The sequence below is a fragment of the Zonotrichia albicollis genome, chromosome 13 (assembly GCF_047830755.1).
Source record: "Zonotrichia albicollis isolate bZonAlb1 chromosome 13, bZonAlb1.hap1, whole genome shotgun sequence".
Taxonomy (NCBI): Eukaryota; Metazoa; Chordata; class Aves; order Passeriformes; family Passerellidae; genus Zonotrichia; species Zonotrichia albicollis.
In genome coordinates, this window is record NC_133831.1 from 2,644,936 (window position 1) to 2,663,464 (window position 18,529).

Sequence of the window (18,529 nt, forward strand, 5' to 3'; positions counted from 1 at the left end):
ATTTTCCCTGCTTTTTGCACTAAATTTATCTCTGAGGTGCTGAGAAGGATGAGGGTGACAATTCCAGGGTGGTGATGGCTGGAATTCTGCTTTTTTCCCCTGCTTTTTGCACAGCTCCTGCTGTGGTACTGACCTGGGTGAGTGACATGGAGCTGCCAGGGTTTTGTGCCTGGAAAATTGATTTATTTTGGAGCAGATGGGGTTTGTGCCTGGAAAATTGATTTATTTTGGAGCAAATACTGGAGTTTCAGTGCTGCTGGGATAAGGGAGTTCCTCCTGGGTCTGTCCTTCCCAAAAAGCTGTGGAACCCAGGGAGGCCAGGAGAGAAATCTGAGCCTTGCCATGATCCCAGATCTTTATTTCATCCTCCCCTTCCTGGCACAGCCACTCTGTGCTCCCTTCCCTCCAGAGCAGCAGCAGGACCTGCTGGAGCAGCCTCAGGTGAGCTGAGTTTGCCAGGGCTGTGCTTGCTCCCCTCCTGGCGTGTTCCCCTTCCTCCTGCCCTAGGAGGGGGTCAGACCTCATCATCCTCACTGGGAATTTGGGGTGTTTGCTTGCAGGCAGCCTTGGAGACTGAGAAACCACCCAAATCCTGATCCTGGGGAGAGGAAACCCATGGGGACTGGAATGAGCAAGGTACAGGGGACAGTGGGATGGGGGCCAGCACGTTCTCTCCTTCTGCAGCCCATGGATGCCCTTCCCAGGTCCCTAAATACAGCTGTCTGCACCTTCTTCCCCTTTCCCGCAGCCCTCTGGAATTCCAAGCACTTCAAGAGAATTAGGAAAACAAACAGGGATTTAAATCTGAGCTTTATATCCAGGGTGAAACCTCAGTGTGTGCAGGTGGCAGCAAAGTGACAGCTGGCATTAACTGCTCATCCCTAGCGTGGTAAAACCTTGGCATTTTCATCCTCAGGGATAACAGGGAAAATCCCCCCTTCCCACCCTCAGGGTGTGCCCCAGCAATGGGGGAAGTGTGGTTTTAATGCTGCTTTTTCCTCCAGGACTGGAGGAAGGGATCAATTTCTGTCGCTGTCCTTAAATAACCACTTGGAATGTGAGTCCTCCAGTTTAAAATTAGACTCTGGGACAGCAACAGAGAGATCAGATCAGGGCAAACTCCCTCTGCATGGCTCTGATGTGGTTTAACACTGGGGATTCACCCCCTGTGAACTCAGCATGACAGGCAAAGTGCCTTTCACAGCCCCCAAAGTGCCTTTCACAGCCCCCAAAGTGCCTTTCACAGCCCCCAAAGTGCCTTTACAGCACCCAAAGTGCCCTTTACAGCCCCCAAAGTGCCTTTTCCAGCACCCAAAGTGTTTTTTACAGCCCCCAAAGTGCCTTTCACAGCCCCCAAAGTGCCTTTCACAGCCCCCAGTGCCACCAAACCCTTTGGGGAGCCCAGGCTGTTGTTGCCAAGGGCTGGATTGGTGCAGACCCTTTTGTAGGATCCAATTTTGGACTCCCATGACATGCAGGGCTCTGCATTCCCCTCCACAGTTTGTGCTGTGCTGAATCCAGGTGTTTGTACCCAGCTGGATGTGACCCAGTGCTGCTGAAAACCCTAAAACTCCTCAAACCAGGGTTCTTTGGCCAGAAGGGCAGCAGCAAGTCCAGCTGATAACCAGCTCTGTCTTTCTGTGCCTCTGGAAATGCTCTGGCAGGTTTCTCACACCCCTTAAACACCCCCAGCTGTCCCTTTTCTCCTTCATAACCCTGCAGCAGCGAGTTGGAGACCAAATCGGCAGCCTTGACATCTCTTAAACGGCAATAAATAGAAATCCTGCTATAAATAGCATCCATCCATCCCCAGCTGGCAGATGCAACCTTTGGAGCTCCAGAGGATCACATCCAAACTCCTCCCATGCCTGTGCTGAGTTGTTCCTGAGCTCTGCTCTCCTGAGGGGTTTGGGCTCAGCCTTTTCTGCTGGTTTATGGGAATGATCCATGGATTTGGGTGCTTGGTTTGGCATGGCCTGGGCAGTTTGGTGCCAGGTGTCCATCCTGGTCCTGCTGGAGCTCATTCCCACCACATCATGTACCACATTCCTGGTGCCATCTGAATCCTCTCTCTCCTTTTTGTCATCTCCCAGATTGTCACCGGCCTCTACCTGGGGAATATTCGTGGTGAGTGAATTCCCTGCCCCTCCCTGGTGCTGTGGGGTCCTTGGGCAGCTGGCAGGGCTGGAGGATTCCTCTCCTTGGCAACTCCAAGTGCTCCCAGCTGGGAACCTCAGCATCTTCCAGAGCTCCAGAGCTGCCCCAGATCCTCATCCCAATTTCCAGTGATCCCAGTCCAACCAGAAAAGGGATCTGTCCACTGGGAGCTGTGTGTTCACATGTTGAGGGAAGAGATGAGGATCTGACTCCATGTTTCAGAAGGCTTGATTTATTATTTTATGAAATATATTACATTAAAACTATACTAAAAGAATAGAAGAAGAGGTTTCATCAGAAAGCTGGCTAAGAATAGCATAGGAAAGAATGATAACAAAAGTTTGTGACTTGGGCTCTGTGTTTGAGCCAGCTGACTGTGATTGGACATTAATTACAAACATCTAACATAGATTAATCACCACAGATGCACCTGTTGCATCCCATAGCAGCAGATAATCAATGTTTACATTTTGTTCCTGAGGCTTCTCATCTTCTCAGGAGGAAAAATCCTAAGGAAAGGATTTTTCATAAAAGCTGTCTGTGACAGCTGTGCTCACCAACCATGTTGGAACCCCAGGAAATTCATGGCATATCTGAAACCTCCTCAACAGCAAGGACAACAACAGCCTTGTCTGAGTTCTCAGGATAATTTCTGATTTTAGGGAGGGCTTTAGGAACCTGCTGAGCGCCCAGTGCATCCCAGGGGTGTCCAACCTCCTCCCTGCAGCGTGTGGGATGAGAGGCAGGGCTGGAACGGGGGTCAGGGATCCCAGCAGGGCAGGTAATTCCCACATGGCTCCCGTTTCCAGACTCTGAGGACCACGAGAACCTGCAGAGCAAGGGGGTGACCCACATCCTGTCCGTCCACAGCGGCGCCAAGCCCGTGCTGGAGGTGAGGGCCTGGCTGGGGGCACCCGGGGCAGCAGGAGCTGGGAAGGGACACCCGGGGACGACTCCTGGCCTGGGGAGAAGAAACGCTGGATTTGCACTGATTTGCACCGAGTTGCACCAATTTACACTGAGTTGCACCAATTGGCACCAGGCGATGCTGCCCAAAGGGGCTCAGTGATGGATTTGGGGAGGGGGCACCAGGGTGCTTGGGTGTTTTTTGGGGTGCAGCAGGGTATTTGGATGTTTTTTGGGGGGCAGCGGGGTGTTTGGATGGTTTTTGGGGGGCAGTGGGATTTTTGGGGGGGCAGCGGGGTGTTTGGGTGGTTTTTGGGGGGCAGTGGGGTTTTTGGGGGGGCAGCGGGGTGTTTGGATGGTTTTTGGGGTGCAGTGAAGTGCTTGGATGGTTTTTGGGGGCACCAGGGTGCTTGGGTGATTTTTGGTGTGCAGTGAGGTGCTCGGGTGGTTTTTAGGGTGCAGTGGGGTGTTTGGGTGTGTTTCGGGGGACAGCGGGGTTCCTGGGTGGATTTTGGGTGGTTTTTGGGGGGCAGCGGGGTGTTTGGGGTGCGGCGGGGTGCTTGGGTGGATTTTGGGGGACACCGAAGTGTTTGGGTGGTTTTTGGGGCGCACTGGAGTGTTTGGGTGGTTTTGGGGGCCAGGCGGCACCCGCAGCGCTGCGGGGCCGTGCCCGGAGGGTGCCCGGTGCCTCTCGGGTCCCCACGAGAGGGCGGCGGCGCCCCGCGAATGGAGCCCCGGCGGGGAGGGGACACGGCGGGACCGCAGCCGGAGCTGGCATCGGTATCCCCGCCCGGTGTCCCTGCTCGGTGTCCCCTGCTCGGTGTCCCCGCTCGGTGTCCCCTGCTTGGTGTCCCCGCTCTGTGTCCCCCGCTCTGTGTTCCCTGCCCGGTGTCCCCGCTCGGTGTCCCTGCCCGGTGTCCCCTGCCCGGTGTCCCCGCTCGGTGTCCCCGCTCCGTGTCCCCGCTCTGTGTCCCCGCTCGGTGTCCCCGCTCTGTGTCCCTGCTCGGTGTCCCTGCTCGGTGTCCCCTGCCCGGTGTCCCTGCTCCGTGTCCCCGCTCGGTGTCCCCGCTCTGTGTCCCCTGCCCGGTGTCCCCTGCTCGGTGTCGCCGCTCTGTGTCCCTGCCCGGTTTCCCTGCTCTGTGTCCCCGCTCTGTGTCCCCGCTCGGTGTCCCCTGCTCGGTGTCCCTGCCCGGTGTCCCTGCTCGGTGTCCCCGCTCGGTGTCCCCTGCCTGGTGTCCCCGCTCGGTGTCCCCGCTCTGTGTCCCCCGCTCGGTGTCCCCGCTCTGTGTCCCCCGCTCGGTGTCCCCTGCTCGGTGTCGCCGCTCTGTGTCCCTGCCCGGTTTCCCTGCTCTGTGTCCCCGCTCTGTGTCCCCGCTCGGTGTCCCCTGCTCGGTGTCCCTGCCCGGTGTCCCTGCTCGGTGTCCCCTGCCTGGTGTCCCCTGCCTGGTGTCCCCGCTCGGTGTCCCCGCTCGGTGTCCCCGCTCGGTGTCCCCGCTCTGTGTCCCTGCCCGGTGTCCCCGGTCGGTGTCCCCTGCCCGGTGTCCCTGCCCGGTGTCCCCGGTCGGTGTCCCTGCTTGGTGTCCCCGCTCTGTGTCCCCTGCCCGGTGTCCCCGCTCGGTGTCCCCGCTCGGTGTCCCCGCTCGGTGTCCCCGCTCCTCCGGGCTCGCTGCGGGATGCTGGCTGGGGAAACTGAGGCAGGAGGGAGCTGGGCTGGTGGCAGGGGTATGGGGCGGGTCTCTCCTGCACAAATCCTGCCCCGGATGGTTCCAAGTGTGAGGAGCAGCTGCAGGTTCGGCTCCCAGAGGAGTGAGGGGCATGGCCATGGGACACCTTACACCATCCCAGGGTGCTCCAAACTCCATCCAAGCTGGCCTTGGGCACTGCCAGGGATGCGGGGCAGCCACAGCTGCTCTGGGCATCTCCCCACCCTGCCAGGGAACAATTCCCAATTCCCAATCTCCCATCCATCCCTGCCCTCTGGCACTGGGAGCCATTCCTGTGTCCTGTCCCCCCATCCCTTGTCCCCAGTCCCTCCCCAGCTCTCCTGGAGTCCCTTTAGGGGCTCTGAGCTCTCCCTGGATCTTCTCCTCTCCAGGTGAGCACCCCCAGCTCTGCCAGCCTGGCTCCACAGCAGAGTTTTCCCAGATTTTGGAGCATTTCCCTGGCTCTCTCCAGCAGCTCCACATCCTCCTGGTGCTGGGGGTGCTTCACCCCAGTGTTGGGGTGCTGCACAAAGGGAACGGGACCACCAGGACCCCTCATCCTTTTGGGATCCCCAGCAAAACCTGGGCCCCTTCCCCTGCTGAGGCGCTGAGTACTGGGAGTGGGACAGAGCCCAGGGAAGGACAAACGGGCTGGGGCTGGGGCAGCAGCCAGGGCTAGCGGGCACGGGGCTGGGCCAGAGGGGGGGAAAAGCACACGGAGCGCCTACAACACCGAGCAAAGCGCTTGGAGCACTTACACTATGGAGCAAAGCGCACACAGCCCTTACACCATGGAGCAAAGCGCACGGAGAGCTTACAACGGGGAGCAAAGTGCGCAGGGTGCTTACAACACAGACCAAAGTGCTTGGAGCACTTACACCACGGAGCAAAGCGTACAGAGTGCTTACCCCATGGAGCAAAGCGCACACAGCACTTACCCCATGGAGCAAAGTGCTTGGAGTGCTTACACCACGGAGCAAAGCGCTCAGAGCACTTACACCATGGAGCAAAGCGCTCAGAATGCTTACACCACGGAGCAAAGCACTCAGAGCACTTACACCACGGAGCAAAGCGCTCAGAATGCTTACACCATGGAGCAAAGCGCACACAGCGCTTACACCATGAAGCAAAGTGCACACAGCGCTTACACCATGGAGCAAAGCGCTCAGAATGCTTACACCATGGAGCAAAGCGCACACAGCCCTTACACCAGGGAGCAGAGTGCACACAGCGCTTACACCATGGAGCAAAGCACTCGGAATGCTTACAATAGGGAACAAAGTGCACACAGCACTTACACCAGGGAGCAGAGTGCACACAGCACTTACACCATGGAGCAGAGCGCACGCAGCATTTACACCATGGAGCAAAGCGCACACACGATTACACCATGGAGAAAAGCACATGCATCCCTTACACCAGGGAACAGAGCCCACAACCCTTACACCATGGAGCAAAGCACTCAGAATGCTTACACCATGGAACAAAGAGCCCACAGCCCTTACACCACGGAGCAGAGTGCACACAGCCCTTACACCATGGAGCAATGCGCTCAGAATGCTTAGAATGGGGAACAAAGTGCACACAACCCTTATACCAGGGAGCAGAGTGCACACAGCACTTACACCATGGAGCAAAGCACAGGGTGCTTACACCAGGGAGCAAAGCACATGCATCCCTTACACCAGGGAACAGAGCCCACAACCCTTACACCACGGAGCAAAGCACTCAGAATGCTTACACCATGGAACAAAGAGCCCGCAGCCCTTACACCACGGAGCAGAGTGCACACAGAGCTTACACCACGGAGCAGAGTGCACACAGCCCTTACACCACGGAGCAAAGTGCTCAGAATGCTTACACCATGGAACAAAGAGCCCGCAGCCCTTCCACCACAGAGCAGAGCGCACACAGAGCTTACACCACGGAGCAGAGCCCGCGGAGGGGAAGCGGAAGGCCCGGGGGGGTTTTGCAATGTGTCAATCACGGCCCCAGCGGTGACCACAAACCCCGGCGCCACTGACACGGTGGGATGGGGACAGGGACACCCGGGACAGGGACACCCAGCCCCAGGAGCAGCCCTGGGGTTCATCCTGGCCTAGGGCTGCGGGTTGAGCTTTGGGGTGGGTCAAAATCCTTTTGGCTTTTCCGTGGTGGATTTGGTGCCTCTTCCCAGCCTGGGACACGTTGGGATGCACCAGGCGTGGAGCTGTGGGTGGAAATCCTGTGGGTCACCCCAGCACAGAATTATCCCTGTGCCCATCCTGCTCTGCCCCCTCTTTCCTTAAATAATCCAAATTTTCAGCCTCCTTGGCTGGAGGGCGGTCCAGGTGAAGCTGATGGAGATGGGGCAATCCCTGGCGCTCTGGCTGCAGGATTTTCCCCACCATATTTTGCTAAGAAAGGATTAAAAAAGCCACCCCAACCCCCAGATGAAAAGGATCTAAATTTAGCCCTGAGCAGGGAGGATCGAGGAAGCGATGTTTTAAGGGGAGGAAAGTAATCTGACCCAGGCCAGCAGGCAGCAGATGATTTACGGGGTATTAAAAGGACAGGGAGGAAATAACTCATTGATGAGAGTGGCTTTGTCAGTGCACGTCTTCCTGGTGGAGTTTGGGGCTCCCTGGCTCCGTTTTGGGGTGTTCCTGAGTATTTGAGTTGTCCCCACAGCCTGGTCTGTCCTGTGGGATTGGGGGGAAATCAGTGGGGTGGGATGGATGCACTCGTCCATTGCAGTGGAGCAAACCCCAAAGTGGTTTTCAGCTTTCTTCGCCTCTCAGGGTCAACAGAGGAAGGAAAAAAAAGGGACAGGAATGGAGGATTTTGTGATTCTTGGAGGTGTTTTGTGACTGTTTTATTTTGTATTGCAGGACATGACCTATCTGTGTATCCCAGCCTCGGATTCATCCAGTCAAAACCTGTAAGTGATTTCCCACCCTTTTTCCTGTTGGTCAATAAAAGCTCAGGTTGTGCAGGATGAAGGTTTAGTCCATTCATGCTGTGAAATTTCTCAAAATCCCCAAGCTTCCCAGAAGCTGGGGTTCATTTTTATGTGGTAAATAACATTTTAGGGCTTAAAATCTATTTTTACTGTGTGTTTGCAGTGAGGAAATGTGATTTTTTGTCAAGTTTCAGAGCTATTCCACTGGGCTGGATTGAAAACTGGGGTGTTAGAAAGATGATTTGTGTCAGTCCTCAAGGCATTTTTTTTTAAACGAGAAATTTATTAAAATATAAATTATTTTTGCCATATAAAGCAATGACCCACGCTCATAACTCTTGGAATGCTGCTTTGGAGATGAAGCTGCTGAGAAGAGCTGGGATGAATTCCCAGGGTTTTTTGGGATGCTGCTGCTTTGGGTGTCGAGCACCAATAAATCATCAATTTGCACCAGCAAATTGGCAAATCCAGGGGATTTTTCTCTACAATCAAGCCCTAAAAAGCATCAAAACTTAATTTCCAAGTCCCTGCCTGTGGAGGTGCTGTTTTTTCCAGCATCCTTGGCAGCAGCCGTGCCTGGGGGTGGAATCCTGCTTGCTCATGCTCTGGCTGAGCGGAAAGAGAAGCTTTACAAGAAAACCCTGCCTCAGCAAGAACTGGGATTTTTTGGTTGTTATTTTTTCCCCCTTCGCTCATTTCTTTGCGCTCGTGGCATGTCTACGAAAGGGAAAAAAAAAATTGAAAAAAAAAAAGGGAAAAAAAAAAAAAGAAGATAAGGCTGCCTGCAGGAAGGAAGAGTTATTCAAGAAACTATTTTCTGCTTGTCAGTTTATGCCTTGGATTTCACAATCCTGGTGAACTTTGTGTGCTGCTTTGTGTGATTGGGGAGCTCAGCGCTAATTCCACTGCGTGATCCCGCGCTTGGAAAAGCACAGGCAGAGCTTTTCCTGTGGGAAAAACACCCGTGGAGTGGGTGAGGATGGATGGAGGGGACAAATCCTTTGGGATATGGGATAGGGATGCAAGATGGAACATGAGCATGGTGTCCTTGCAAGCAGAGGAGATTCCTGCTGGTCCTGCCAAGGGGCTGAAGGGGAGCACTGGGATCTGGAGAGTTTGGAACTGAGTGGGCAGAACCTGCAGGCTCTGGGGGATGTTGTGTGCTCTGTGAAGAGCAGCAGGACAAGCAGGCAAATCCCCTGGGATGAGATTTTGATGCCTTGGGAAGGCTGAGCTAGAGCAGAGTTTGGGCAGAGCTACAGAATAAAGCAGGGATTTATTAAAAGGATCTAATCAATGGATCCACCCTGGGCAGCACAAGGACCCAGCCAGGGCTGCACCCAAGATGGACCAAAATGGTCCCAAAATGAACCAAACTGGTCCCAAAATGATCATCCCAAAATGAACCCAAGATGAACCCAAAATGGCCCCAAAATGAACCCAAGATGAACCAAAACGGCCCCAAAATGCACGAGCGCTCCCGGGGTCTCTCCCTGGGATCAGTTCTGCTCCATTTGCACCTTGCAGTTCATTGTCCCATTCCAGCTTTAGCCCAGGCAGTCCCACCCTGCTTGTTTTTCTCTCTCCAGCCCACGGTGTTTGTGCTCCTGGGCTGAGATTGGGATCATTTGTCCTTGGTGCCCAGCTGGAGCAGGAATTGTTTTGTCTCCCTGCTCTGTGCACAGAGCTCAGCATCCCCTGATGTGAACCCAGACCCACACACTAAAGCAGCACAGAATGGGAAAAACATAAAAGTTTAACCCTGAGGCATCACTTTGGGCTGGGAAAATCCTTGTAGATGGTGATGCTCCACTTGCTGGAGGATCCTTGGACTGCCATCTCCTTCCAGGCATGAGAGGCTCAGCATTTTTAGCCTGCTTACGATGTCAGACCCTCCCTCACCTCCCCTCCTGTTCCAGGGAAGCAGAACCCCCCTGCAATTCCTGAATTAATTCATTTTGGCTGCTCGGACAGCACCGAGTGCAGCACTCTGGGGCAGGGTGAAGAATAAACACCCTCCCCATGAGCACACTGTCCACCCTCCGGGGCAGCCACGTATCTTTATACCCATTGTTACGTGTACAATACTTATCATTTTTCCCCAATACCATTTATTCTTATTACTTGGTGCACTCTCAGTAATAACCAATCCAAAGGTGCCACCATCACCAAAGAAGATGGAGGAGAAGAAGAAGAAGAAGAAGGACAGGACACGCCCCAATTCCTCCATCTTACTCCTCTAAACCCCCCTGTACATAAATCCTAAACCCTGTGTCTCACCCTCTAATTAACCAATCCCTTCACCATTCACCCCGGTGAAACCCTCCTATCCTCATACAGGTGTCGTCTCCTGTGTAGGGTCAAAGTCCAGCCACCAGACACTTCTGGAACATTCCAGGACTCCCGAGCCCCCCAAGGTGGTCTCGGTGGCTCAGCACCTCAGGACTGAGATCCTGAGATCCGACACCTCCCCATGGGCCAGCAGGGATGGAGGAGCTTCTGGAGAGCTCCCAGAGGGAGAGCAGCTCCCTTGGCAGAGGGAATGACTGCGGGAGGTCAAGCTTTGGCTTCTGAGAAATCAGGAAGGCAGCGAGGGCTCCCACCCACCCCGTCACGCGCAGCAGAGGAAGTCCAGCATTGTGCAGAGGGGCTGCCAAAACCCACTCTTCTGAGTGGAATTTGTTGTTTTCTTTTTTTGTTAAGGTTGGGATTAAATGTGTGGGATGGTATTTTTTTTATTTAGATGTTTATTGGTTTTTATTTATATTATTTTTTTTGAGAAGGTTGGGATTAAATGTGTGAGATGGTATTTTTTTTTAAATTTAGATGTTTCTTGTTTTTTATTTATATGACAGGGTTTTTTTTTGTTAAGGTTGGGCTAAATGTGTGACGTGTTATTTTTTGTTTGGGTTTAGGTGTTCCTTGGTTTTTATTTATGTAACAGATTATTTTATTGATATTATTTATATTACAGATTATTTTATTTATATTATTTATATTACAGGTTACTTTATTTATATTACAGATATTTCACAGATTGTGAGTTTTATAGTGCTTTAATAAGTTAAAAATGGAGTTGTATCTCCCTATTTTTATAAGATTTTTTAAGCATAAACTGTTTAATTAAGAAATGATACTTAAATTATTTTAATTTTAACTTAATAGCTATTTTATAAGTAATTTTTAATGTAATAACTAATTTTTAACTTGATAACTTAATAACTATCATTTAACTTAATCACTATTTTTTAACTTAATAACTAATTTTTTAACGTAATAACTTAATAACTACTTTTTAACTTATAATTAATTTTTAACTTAATAACTTAATAACTACTTTTTAACTTATAACTAATTCTTAACTTAATAATTTAATACCTACTTAATACCTATTTTTAACTTATTAACTAATTTTTAACTTAATAACTTAATACTTAATAACTAATTTTTAACTTAATAACTCTGTGAAGAGAGCTCACCATCCCCTAGTATGAAGCTCAGACCCACCCACTAAAGCAGCACAGAACCTGAAAGATATAAAAGCTCAAACCTGAGGCATCACCTTCAGCTGGCAGAGGAAGGATCTCTGCTCCCACCCCATGCTGGTGGCCCCGGGTTGGTGGAGAACCCTCGGCAGTGACCGTGCTGGTGTTTGCAAGGTGCCTGCAGGGACAGGCAGCCCTTCCCTCCTCACCTCTGCCTCTCCCCCTGCAGGCTGCAGCACTTCAAGGAGAGCATCCAGTTCATCCACGAGTGCCGGCTCGCAGGGGGAGGCTGCCTGGTGCACTGGTGAGAGCTGCTGGGACCCCTCAGAGCCCAGCCAGCCTTGGGGATGGTGCCCTGGGAAGGCTGAGCTGGGACAGAGGCTGGGCAGAGTTACAGAATAAAGCAGGGATTTATGAAAAGGATCTCCTCCATGCATCCACCTTGGGCAGCACAAGAGCCCAGCCAGGGCTGCACCCAAGGTGAACCAAAATGGTCCAAAAATGAACCCAAAATGGTCCCAAAATGAACCCAAGATGAACCAAAATGGTCCCAAAATGAACCCAAGGTGAAACCAAAATGGCCCCAAAATGAACCCAAATGGTCCCAAAATGAACCCAAGATGAACCAAAATGGCCCCAAAATGAACCAAAATGAACCCAAATGGTCCCAAAATGAATCCAAGATGAACCAAAATGGCCCCAAAATGAACCCAAGATGAACCAAAATGGCCCCAAAATGAACCCAGGATGAACCAAAATGGCCCCAAAATGAACCCAGGATGAACCAAAATGGTCCCAAAATGAATCCAAGATGAACCAAAATGGCCCCAAAATGAATCCAAGATGAACCAAAATGGTCCCAAAATGAACCCAAGGTGAAACCAAAATGGCCCCAAAATGAACCCAAGAGGAACCAAAATGGCCCCAAGATGAACCAAAATGATCATCCCAAAATGAACCCAAGATGAACCAAAATGGCCCCAAAATGAACCCAAGATGAACCAAAATGGCCCCAAAATGAACCCAAGATGAACCAAAAATGGTCCCAAAATGAACCCAGGATGAACCAAAATGGCCCCAAAATGAACCCAAGATAACCAAAATGGTCCCAAAATGCACGAGCGCTCCCGGGGTCTCTCCCTGGGATCAGTTCTGCTCCATTTGCACCTTGCAGTTCATTGTCCCATCCCAGCTTTAGCCCAGGCAGTCCCACCCTGCTTGTTTTTCTCTCTGCAGCCCACGGGGTTTGTGCTCCTGGGGCTGAGATTGGGATCATTTGTCCTTGGTGCCCAGCTGGAGCAGGAATTGTTTTGTCTCCCTGCTCTGTGCACAGAGCTCAGCATCCCCTGATGTGAGCCCAGACCCACACACTAAAGCAGCACAGAATGGGAAAAATAGAAAAGCCAAAACCTGAGGCATCACTTTGGGCTGGGAAAATCCTCTCATTAGTGATGCTCCAATTTGCTGGAGGATCCTTGGATGGCCATCTCCTTCCAGGAATGAGAAGCTCAGTATTTTTAGTATTTTGTCAGACACTCCCTCATCTGATATGAATCTCAGACCCGCACACTAAAGCAGCACAGAATGTGAAAAATAGAAAAGCTAAAGCTGAGACATCAGGGATGGGGTCCCAAAAAGTGTCCTTGGTGTTGAACATCACTGACGCCCTGAGCACCCAAGATGTGCCTTGAGGAGGGGACAGGGAGGTGACGGCAGCAGTGAGAATGTGAGAGCAGAGCTCCTCATCCCCTCCAGCCCACATCCCAGGGTGATTCCTGCAGGATCCCCTCCCTGACGGGCTCCTCCCGGCCCAGCCTGGCCGGGGTGTCCCGCAGCAGCACCCTGCTGGTGGCATACCTGATGACGGTGACAGAGCTGGGCTGGCAGAGCTGCCTGGCTGCCACCAGGGCCGTCCGCTCCTACGCCAGCCCCAACCCCGGCTTCCAGCAGCAGCTGCAGGAGTACGAGAGCACCCTGCTCCACGAGGTGAGGCACCCTTGGGTGCTTTTGGAGGGGTTTGCAACCAGGCACGGCTCCTCTGCATGCAGCTCTTTGCCCCAGCTGGATTTGGGGGTTGTGTGCAAAAACAAAAAGAAATTCTAAAAAATTGCCTTGGTATTGTGTGAGAGCACTTTAAAAAGCCCTTAAAAACCCCAAACTTGTTTTCTGGCGTTGGGATGCAGCAGGAAGGATGGGAGAGCAGTTTGTCCCTTGGGAAGCTCGGGAAGGAGCTGGGAATGCAGCAGGGAGAGGAGGAGTGGGAGGGGAGGAAGGCTCTTGTGAGGAGTTTTGGGATGTCTGGGCACCCTCTGCCACAAGTGCCCTGCTCTAGGGGCAGGTGGAAGGCAGAAATGGAGAAATCTCCCATTTTCTCCCCAAAATGAGGTTTTGGAGAGCAGGAGCTGAGGCTGGCTGGGTCCCAGCAGGGAAGGGAGGATGGAGCAGAGCCCAGCTGCATTCCAGGGAGAGCGCTCAGTGCAGGGGTCAGGGCTGCACGTTTGACCTGGAAAGCCTTCGAAAGCAGAGGGAAAAACCTTAAAAAGCAAAGGAAAAAACCCTTAAAAAGCAGAGGAAAAAACCTTAAAAAGTAAAGGGAAAAACTTTAAAAAGCAAAGGAAAAAACCTTTAAAAGCAGAGGGAAAACCTTAAAAAGCATAGGGAAAGACCTTAAAAAGCAAAGGGGAAAAAAAACCTTAAAAAGCAAAGGGAAAAACATTAAAAAGCAAAGAGAAAAAAAACCTTAAAAAGCAAAGGGGAAAACATTAAAAAGCAAAGGGAAAGATCTTAAATAGCAAAGGAAAAAAACTTTAAAAGCAGAGGGAAAAACCTTAAAAAGCAGAGGGGAAAAAACCTTAAAAAGCAAAGACCTTAAAAAGCAAAGGAAAAAACCTTTAAAAGCAGAGGGGAAAAAACCTTTAAAAGCAGAGGGGAAAAAACCTTAAAAAGCAAAGGGAAAAAACCTTAAAAAGTAAAGGGAAAAACTTTAAAAAGCAAAGGAAAAAACCTTTAAAAGCAGAGGGAAAGCCTTAAAAAGCAAAGGGAAAAACCTTTAAAAGCAGAGGGAAAACCTTAAAAAGCAAAGGAAAAAGACCTTAAAAAGCAAAGGGAAAAACCTTAAAAAATAAAGGGGAAAACCTTAAAAAGCAATGGGGAAAAACCTTAAAAAGCAAAGGGAAAAACCTTTAAAAGCAGAGGGGAAAAATCCTTAAAAAGCAAAGGGAAAAAACCTTAAAAAGCAGAGGAAAAAAAACAAGCAAAGGGAAAATCCTTAAAAAGCAAAGGAAAAAGACCTTAAAAAGCAAGGGGAAAAACCTTAAAAAATAAAGGGGAAAACCTTAAAAAGCAATGGGGAAAAACCTTAAAAAGCAAAGGGAAAAACCTTAAAAAGCAAAGGGGAAAAACCTTAAAAAGCAAAGGGAAAAACCTTAAAAAGCAATGGGGAAAAACCTTAAAAAGCAAAGGGAAAAAACTTTAAAAAGGAAAGGAAAAAAGCTTTAAAAAGGAAAGGAAAAAAACGTTAAAAAGCAAAGGGGAAAAACCTTAAAAAACAAAATAATAGCTTTTTAAAGCACAGCTCCCACCTGGCTCTGTGGCTGCCTCCAACCTCCCACTCTGGACTGTGCTCCTTCACCCATCCCAGACCTCCCATGGGGCACAGACAGCTCTGCAAGGGAAGGGAAACCCTGGAAATGATGTGTGCAAGGGGTGTCACAGCTCCTGTCACCCCTAAATCCATGGGAATCCCTTGGGGGTATTCCCATGGCAAACAGGGGGTCCCTGTGGCAAACAGGGGGTCCCTGGGGGGGTTCCCATGGCAAATAGGGGGTCCTTGGTGGGGGTTCCCAAGGCAAACAGGGGATCTCTGGGGAGATTCCCACGGCAAATAGGGTGTCCCCCTGAGCTTTTGGGGGTGTTCCAATGGCAAACAGGGGGTCCCTGTGCTCCCCCTGAGGCCCTACAGGAGGGATTCCCAAGGCAAACAGGGGGTCCCTGTGGAAAACAGGGGGTCCCTGGGGGGGTTCCTATGGCAAATAGGGGGTCCCTGTGGCAAACAGGGGGTTCCTCTGCTCCCCCTGAGCCCCTGGGGGGGGGGGTTCCCATGGCAAACAGGAGGTCCCTGTTGTCCCTCTGAGCTCTTTGGGGATTCCCATGGCAAACAAGGGGTCCTTGTTGTCCCCCTGAGCCCTTGGGGGGTTTCTGTCCTGGCAGGAGGAAGCAGGGACAGCCTGTGGCACTGTCCCCATGGCCAAGTACCAGTGACACTGTCCCCAAGGCCAAGTTCCTGTGACACTGTCCCCAAGGCCAGCCCTGTCCCCGGGTGCTGTCACACCCGGTGGCCCTGCCCCGTTGTCACCGCTGCCAGGAACGCCCCTGGAGGAGGCTGGCAGATGCTCCAGGGCATTACAAACCACCCCTGGTGCCGGAGATTCCCTGCAGGGCTTCCCCTGGCAGGGCCAGCTCTGCCCAGCCCTTCCCACAGGCCTGGGCTGGGCCTTGCTGTGCCTCCCTCCATCCCAGCCATTCCTCCTGCTCCCCAAACCCACCCCGGACACCACAATTTCCTCCTTTTCCCTTCCAAGCTGCTTTCCCCATCACCTCACAGCTTTGCCAGTGGCTTTGCAGCCCTTTCCCTTAAGCACAGCCGAGGGTGGAGGTGCTGGGATGTGTTTGCCTGTCTGTGGGATTTAGCAAGAGCTGCCTTTTCCTTGAAACTCCCACTCGTGTGTGATGTCAGCCCTGGAATGGCCCTGGTGGGTGGCAAAACTCAATCCTGGCTGGTTTGAACCTGTGAGGAACATCCTGGACCTTCTGGGGACCTTCTGGGGCTGTGCTGCCTCAGTTTCCTTCACCCCAGGGAGTTCAGATGGGAGGAGGGAATGGGGAAGATGCTCCAGCCCCACTGCTGTGGTTTCAGGCTGGGAGGAGGAGGAGGAAGAGGAACAGGAGGAGGAGTGTGATGGTGTTCACAGGGGTTTTTGGATGAGGATCTGACTCCATGTTTCAGAAGGCTTGATTTATTATTTTATGATACATATTATATTAAAACTATACTAAAAGAATAGAAGAAAGGATTTCATCAGAAGGCTGGCTAAGAATAGAAAAAGAAAGAATGATAACAAAGCTGGACTGTGATTGGCCATTAATTAGAAACAACCACATGAGACCAATCACAGATCCACCTGTTGCATTCCACAGCAGCGGATAACCATTGTTTGCATTTTGTTCTTGAGGCCTCTCAGCTTCTCAGGAGGAAAAAATCCTAAGGAAAGGATTTTTCATGAAAGATGTCTGTGACAAGTGGGGTGAGAAGCTCCCCACAACCTCCCGATGTGCTCTGACATCAAACCTGCCCCACCTTGCAAGGACCAACTGCTTGTGGGGGAGAAAAACCAGCTTTGGGAATCACCCCTTACAGGAATTCAGGCACATGAGGAGCAGCAGCAGCTTCTTGGCAAGGAGGAGTAAATAAAGCTGCTGTCCCAGCTGCAGGCAGTGTGGGAAGCTGAGGGTGCTGCCAGCTCTGGGCTGGGGATGTGGGTTCCACTGCATCTGTGGGGACATCCATCCACACTGATTCCCTTTTCTAACACTACCCATCATCCTAGTGCTGGGATGGGGCATCCTCAGCATCTGTGGGGACATCCATCCACACTGGGTTCCTTTCCTAACCCTACCCATCATCCTAGTGCTGAGATCAGGGATCCACTGCATCTGTGGGGACATCCATCCACACTGACTCCCTTTTCTAACACTACCCATCATCCTAATTCTGGGATGGGGCATCCTCTGCATCTGTGGGGACATCCATCCACACTGATTCCCTTTTCTAACACTACCCATCATCCTGCTGCTTCTCCTGGTCCCTTCCTTCCTTCTTCATCCCTCCAGCCTGAGTGTGGGGCTGAGACCTTCCTGCTGGGGATGGGGATCCACTGCATCTGATGGGACATCATCCACACTGGCTTCCTTTTCTAACCCTACCCATCATCATCCTGCTGCTGCTCTTGCCCCTTCCTTCCTTCTTCATCCCTCCATCCTGTGGAATGGGACCCTCCTGCACGGTGGCTGTGCTGGGATGGGGCATCCACTGCATCTGTGAGCTCCCGTAGGATTGGGACTGTCCTGCATGCTGGCTGTGCCTGGGATGCTGCAGGAATTGCTTTGCTCGCTGCTTTCCCCCTGCTCCCTCTCTCTCTGGGGTTTCTCAGCTTTTCCCTCACCCTGGCACCTCTCGTGCCTCTTTTCCCGGCAGTACCGCGCCTGGATCCGCCGGGAGTACGGCAGGAATCCCTTCCAGGACCAGGAGGAGCTGCAGCGCCTGCTGGGGCAGCACCCCGGGGACAGGGATTGATCCTGGCTCCCCTCCTCAGCTCCCACCTTGTCCCCTCCGTGCCGTGCAGGTGGCAATGATGGTGGCACTGATGGTGGCAGCAGGTGGATGAGCAGATAAAGCAGCCAGGCTGTTCCTGGGGCTTAGAAAATTCAGTTTTCCCTGTGCCAAGCACCTGCAGGGACTGGTGTGCAGGGCACAAAGCTGCAGGAGCAGGGTGGAGCAGGGGACAGGAGCACAGAGCTGCCAGCTCCATGGATGGGGGGCTCTTGGGATCTCTGCTGGTCACAGTGACCCCCAAGATGTGTTAGAAAATCTCTTTTCCCAGCCTGGCAGTTTCTTTCTCCTTCCCTTCCCTTCCCTTCCCTTCCCTTCCCTTCCCTTCCCTTCCCTTCCCTTCCCTTCCCTTCCCTTCCCTTCCCTTCCCTTCCCTTCCCTTCCCTTCCCTTCCCTTCCCTTCCCTTCCCTTCCCTTCCCTTCCCTTCCCTTCCCTTCCCTTCCCTTCCCTTCCCTTCCCTTCCCTTCCCTTCCCTTCCCTTCCCTTCCCTTCCCTTCCCTTCCCTTCCCTTCCCTTCCCTTCCCTTCCCTTCCCTTCCCTTCCCTTCCCTTCCCTTCCCTTCCCTTCCCTTCCCTTCCCTTCCCTTCCCTTCCCTGTTCTCAAGGTTGTTTATTGTTTCTTATCTATAAATTTTTTTCTCCTGTCCAGCCGAGACAATCAGAGGCACTCTGCCTCCCCTGGGGTGGTGTTATCTTTTTATACTAAAAACTACGTGTACAATATTTACAATTACTTCCCAATCACCTATGTTAGACAGTGAGCTTCTACTCTAAACCAATATAAAAGTGCCAACATCACAGCAGAAGATGGAGGCCAAGAAGAAGAAGGAGAAAGACTGGACACACCCAGATTTCTCCATCTTGCCACCTGAACCCCCATTCTAAAAACCCCAAAAATCTATTTTTCACCCTCTGATAAATTCACTATCATTCTACTTAAACTTTCGTG

The 18,529-nt window shown here is 51.9% G+C and overlaps 1 protein-coding gene across 5 annotated transcripts; it reads left to right on the plus strand.

Moving 5' to 3' along the window:
- The first annotated feature begins 360 nt into the window (after positions 1-360).
- On the plus strand, positions 361-17,924 carry LOC141730746 (dual specificity protein phosphatase 22-A-like). Of its 5 annotated transcripts, XM_074550785.1 has the most exons (8): positions 361-441; positions 561-636; positions 2,094-2,127; positions 2,967-3,049; positions 7,637-7,686; positions 11,422-11,496; positions 13,007-13,178; positions 17,446-17,913. In XM_074550785.1, exons 2-8 carry the CDS (start codon positions 616-618, stop codon positions 17,542-17,544), a joined length of 534 nt encoding a protein of 177 aa, XP_074406886.1. In that variant the 5' UTR covers positions 361-441; positions 561-615; the 3' UTR covers positions 17,545-17,913. The 5 variants fall into 5 exon arrangements, with proteins under 5 accessions (XP_074406886.1, XP_074406887.1, XP_074406882.1 ...); XM_074550781.1 differs by lacking the exons at positions 361-441; positions 561-636; positions 2,967-3,049 and having other exon boundaries at positions 1,860-2,127; positions 12,974-13,178; positions 17,446-17,919; XM_074550784.1 differs by lacking the exons at positions 361-441; positions 561-636; positions 2,967-3,049 and having other exon boundaries at positions 1,861-2,127; positions 13,031-13,178; positions 17,446-17,919.
- The last annotated feature ends 605 nt before the right edge of the window (positions 17,925-18,529 follow it).

Excerpts from the sequence above, each read along its gene's own strand:
- LOC141730746 (XM_074550781.1), top strand. The coding sequence starts at position 1,948 with ATGGATTTGGGTGCTTGGTTTGGCATGGCCTGGGCAGTTTGGTGCCAG. Across the intron at positions 2,128-7,636 it reads CTACCTGGGGAATATTCGTG|GACATGACCTATCTGTGTAT; the intron begins GTGAGTGAATTC and ends TTTGTATTGCAG. Across the intron at positions 13,179-17,445 it reads AGAGCACCCTGCTCCACGAG|TACCGCGCCTGGATCCGCCG; the intron begins GTGAGGCACCCT and ends TTTTCCCGGCAG.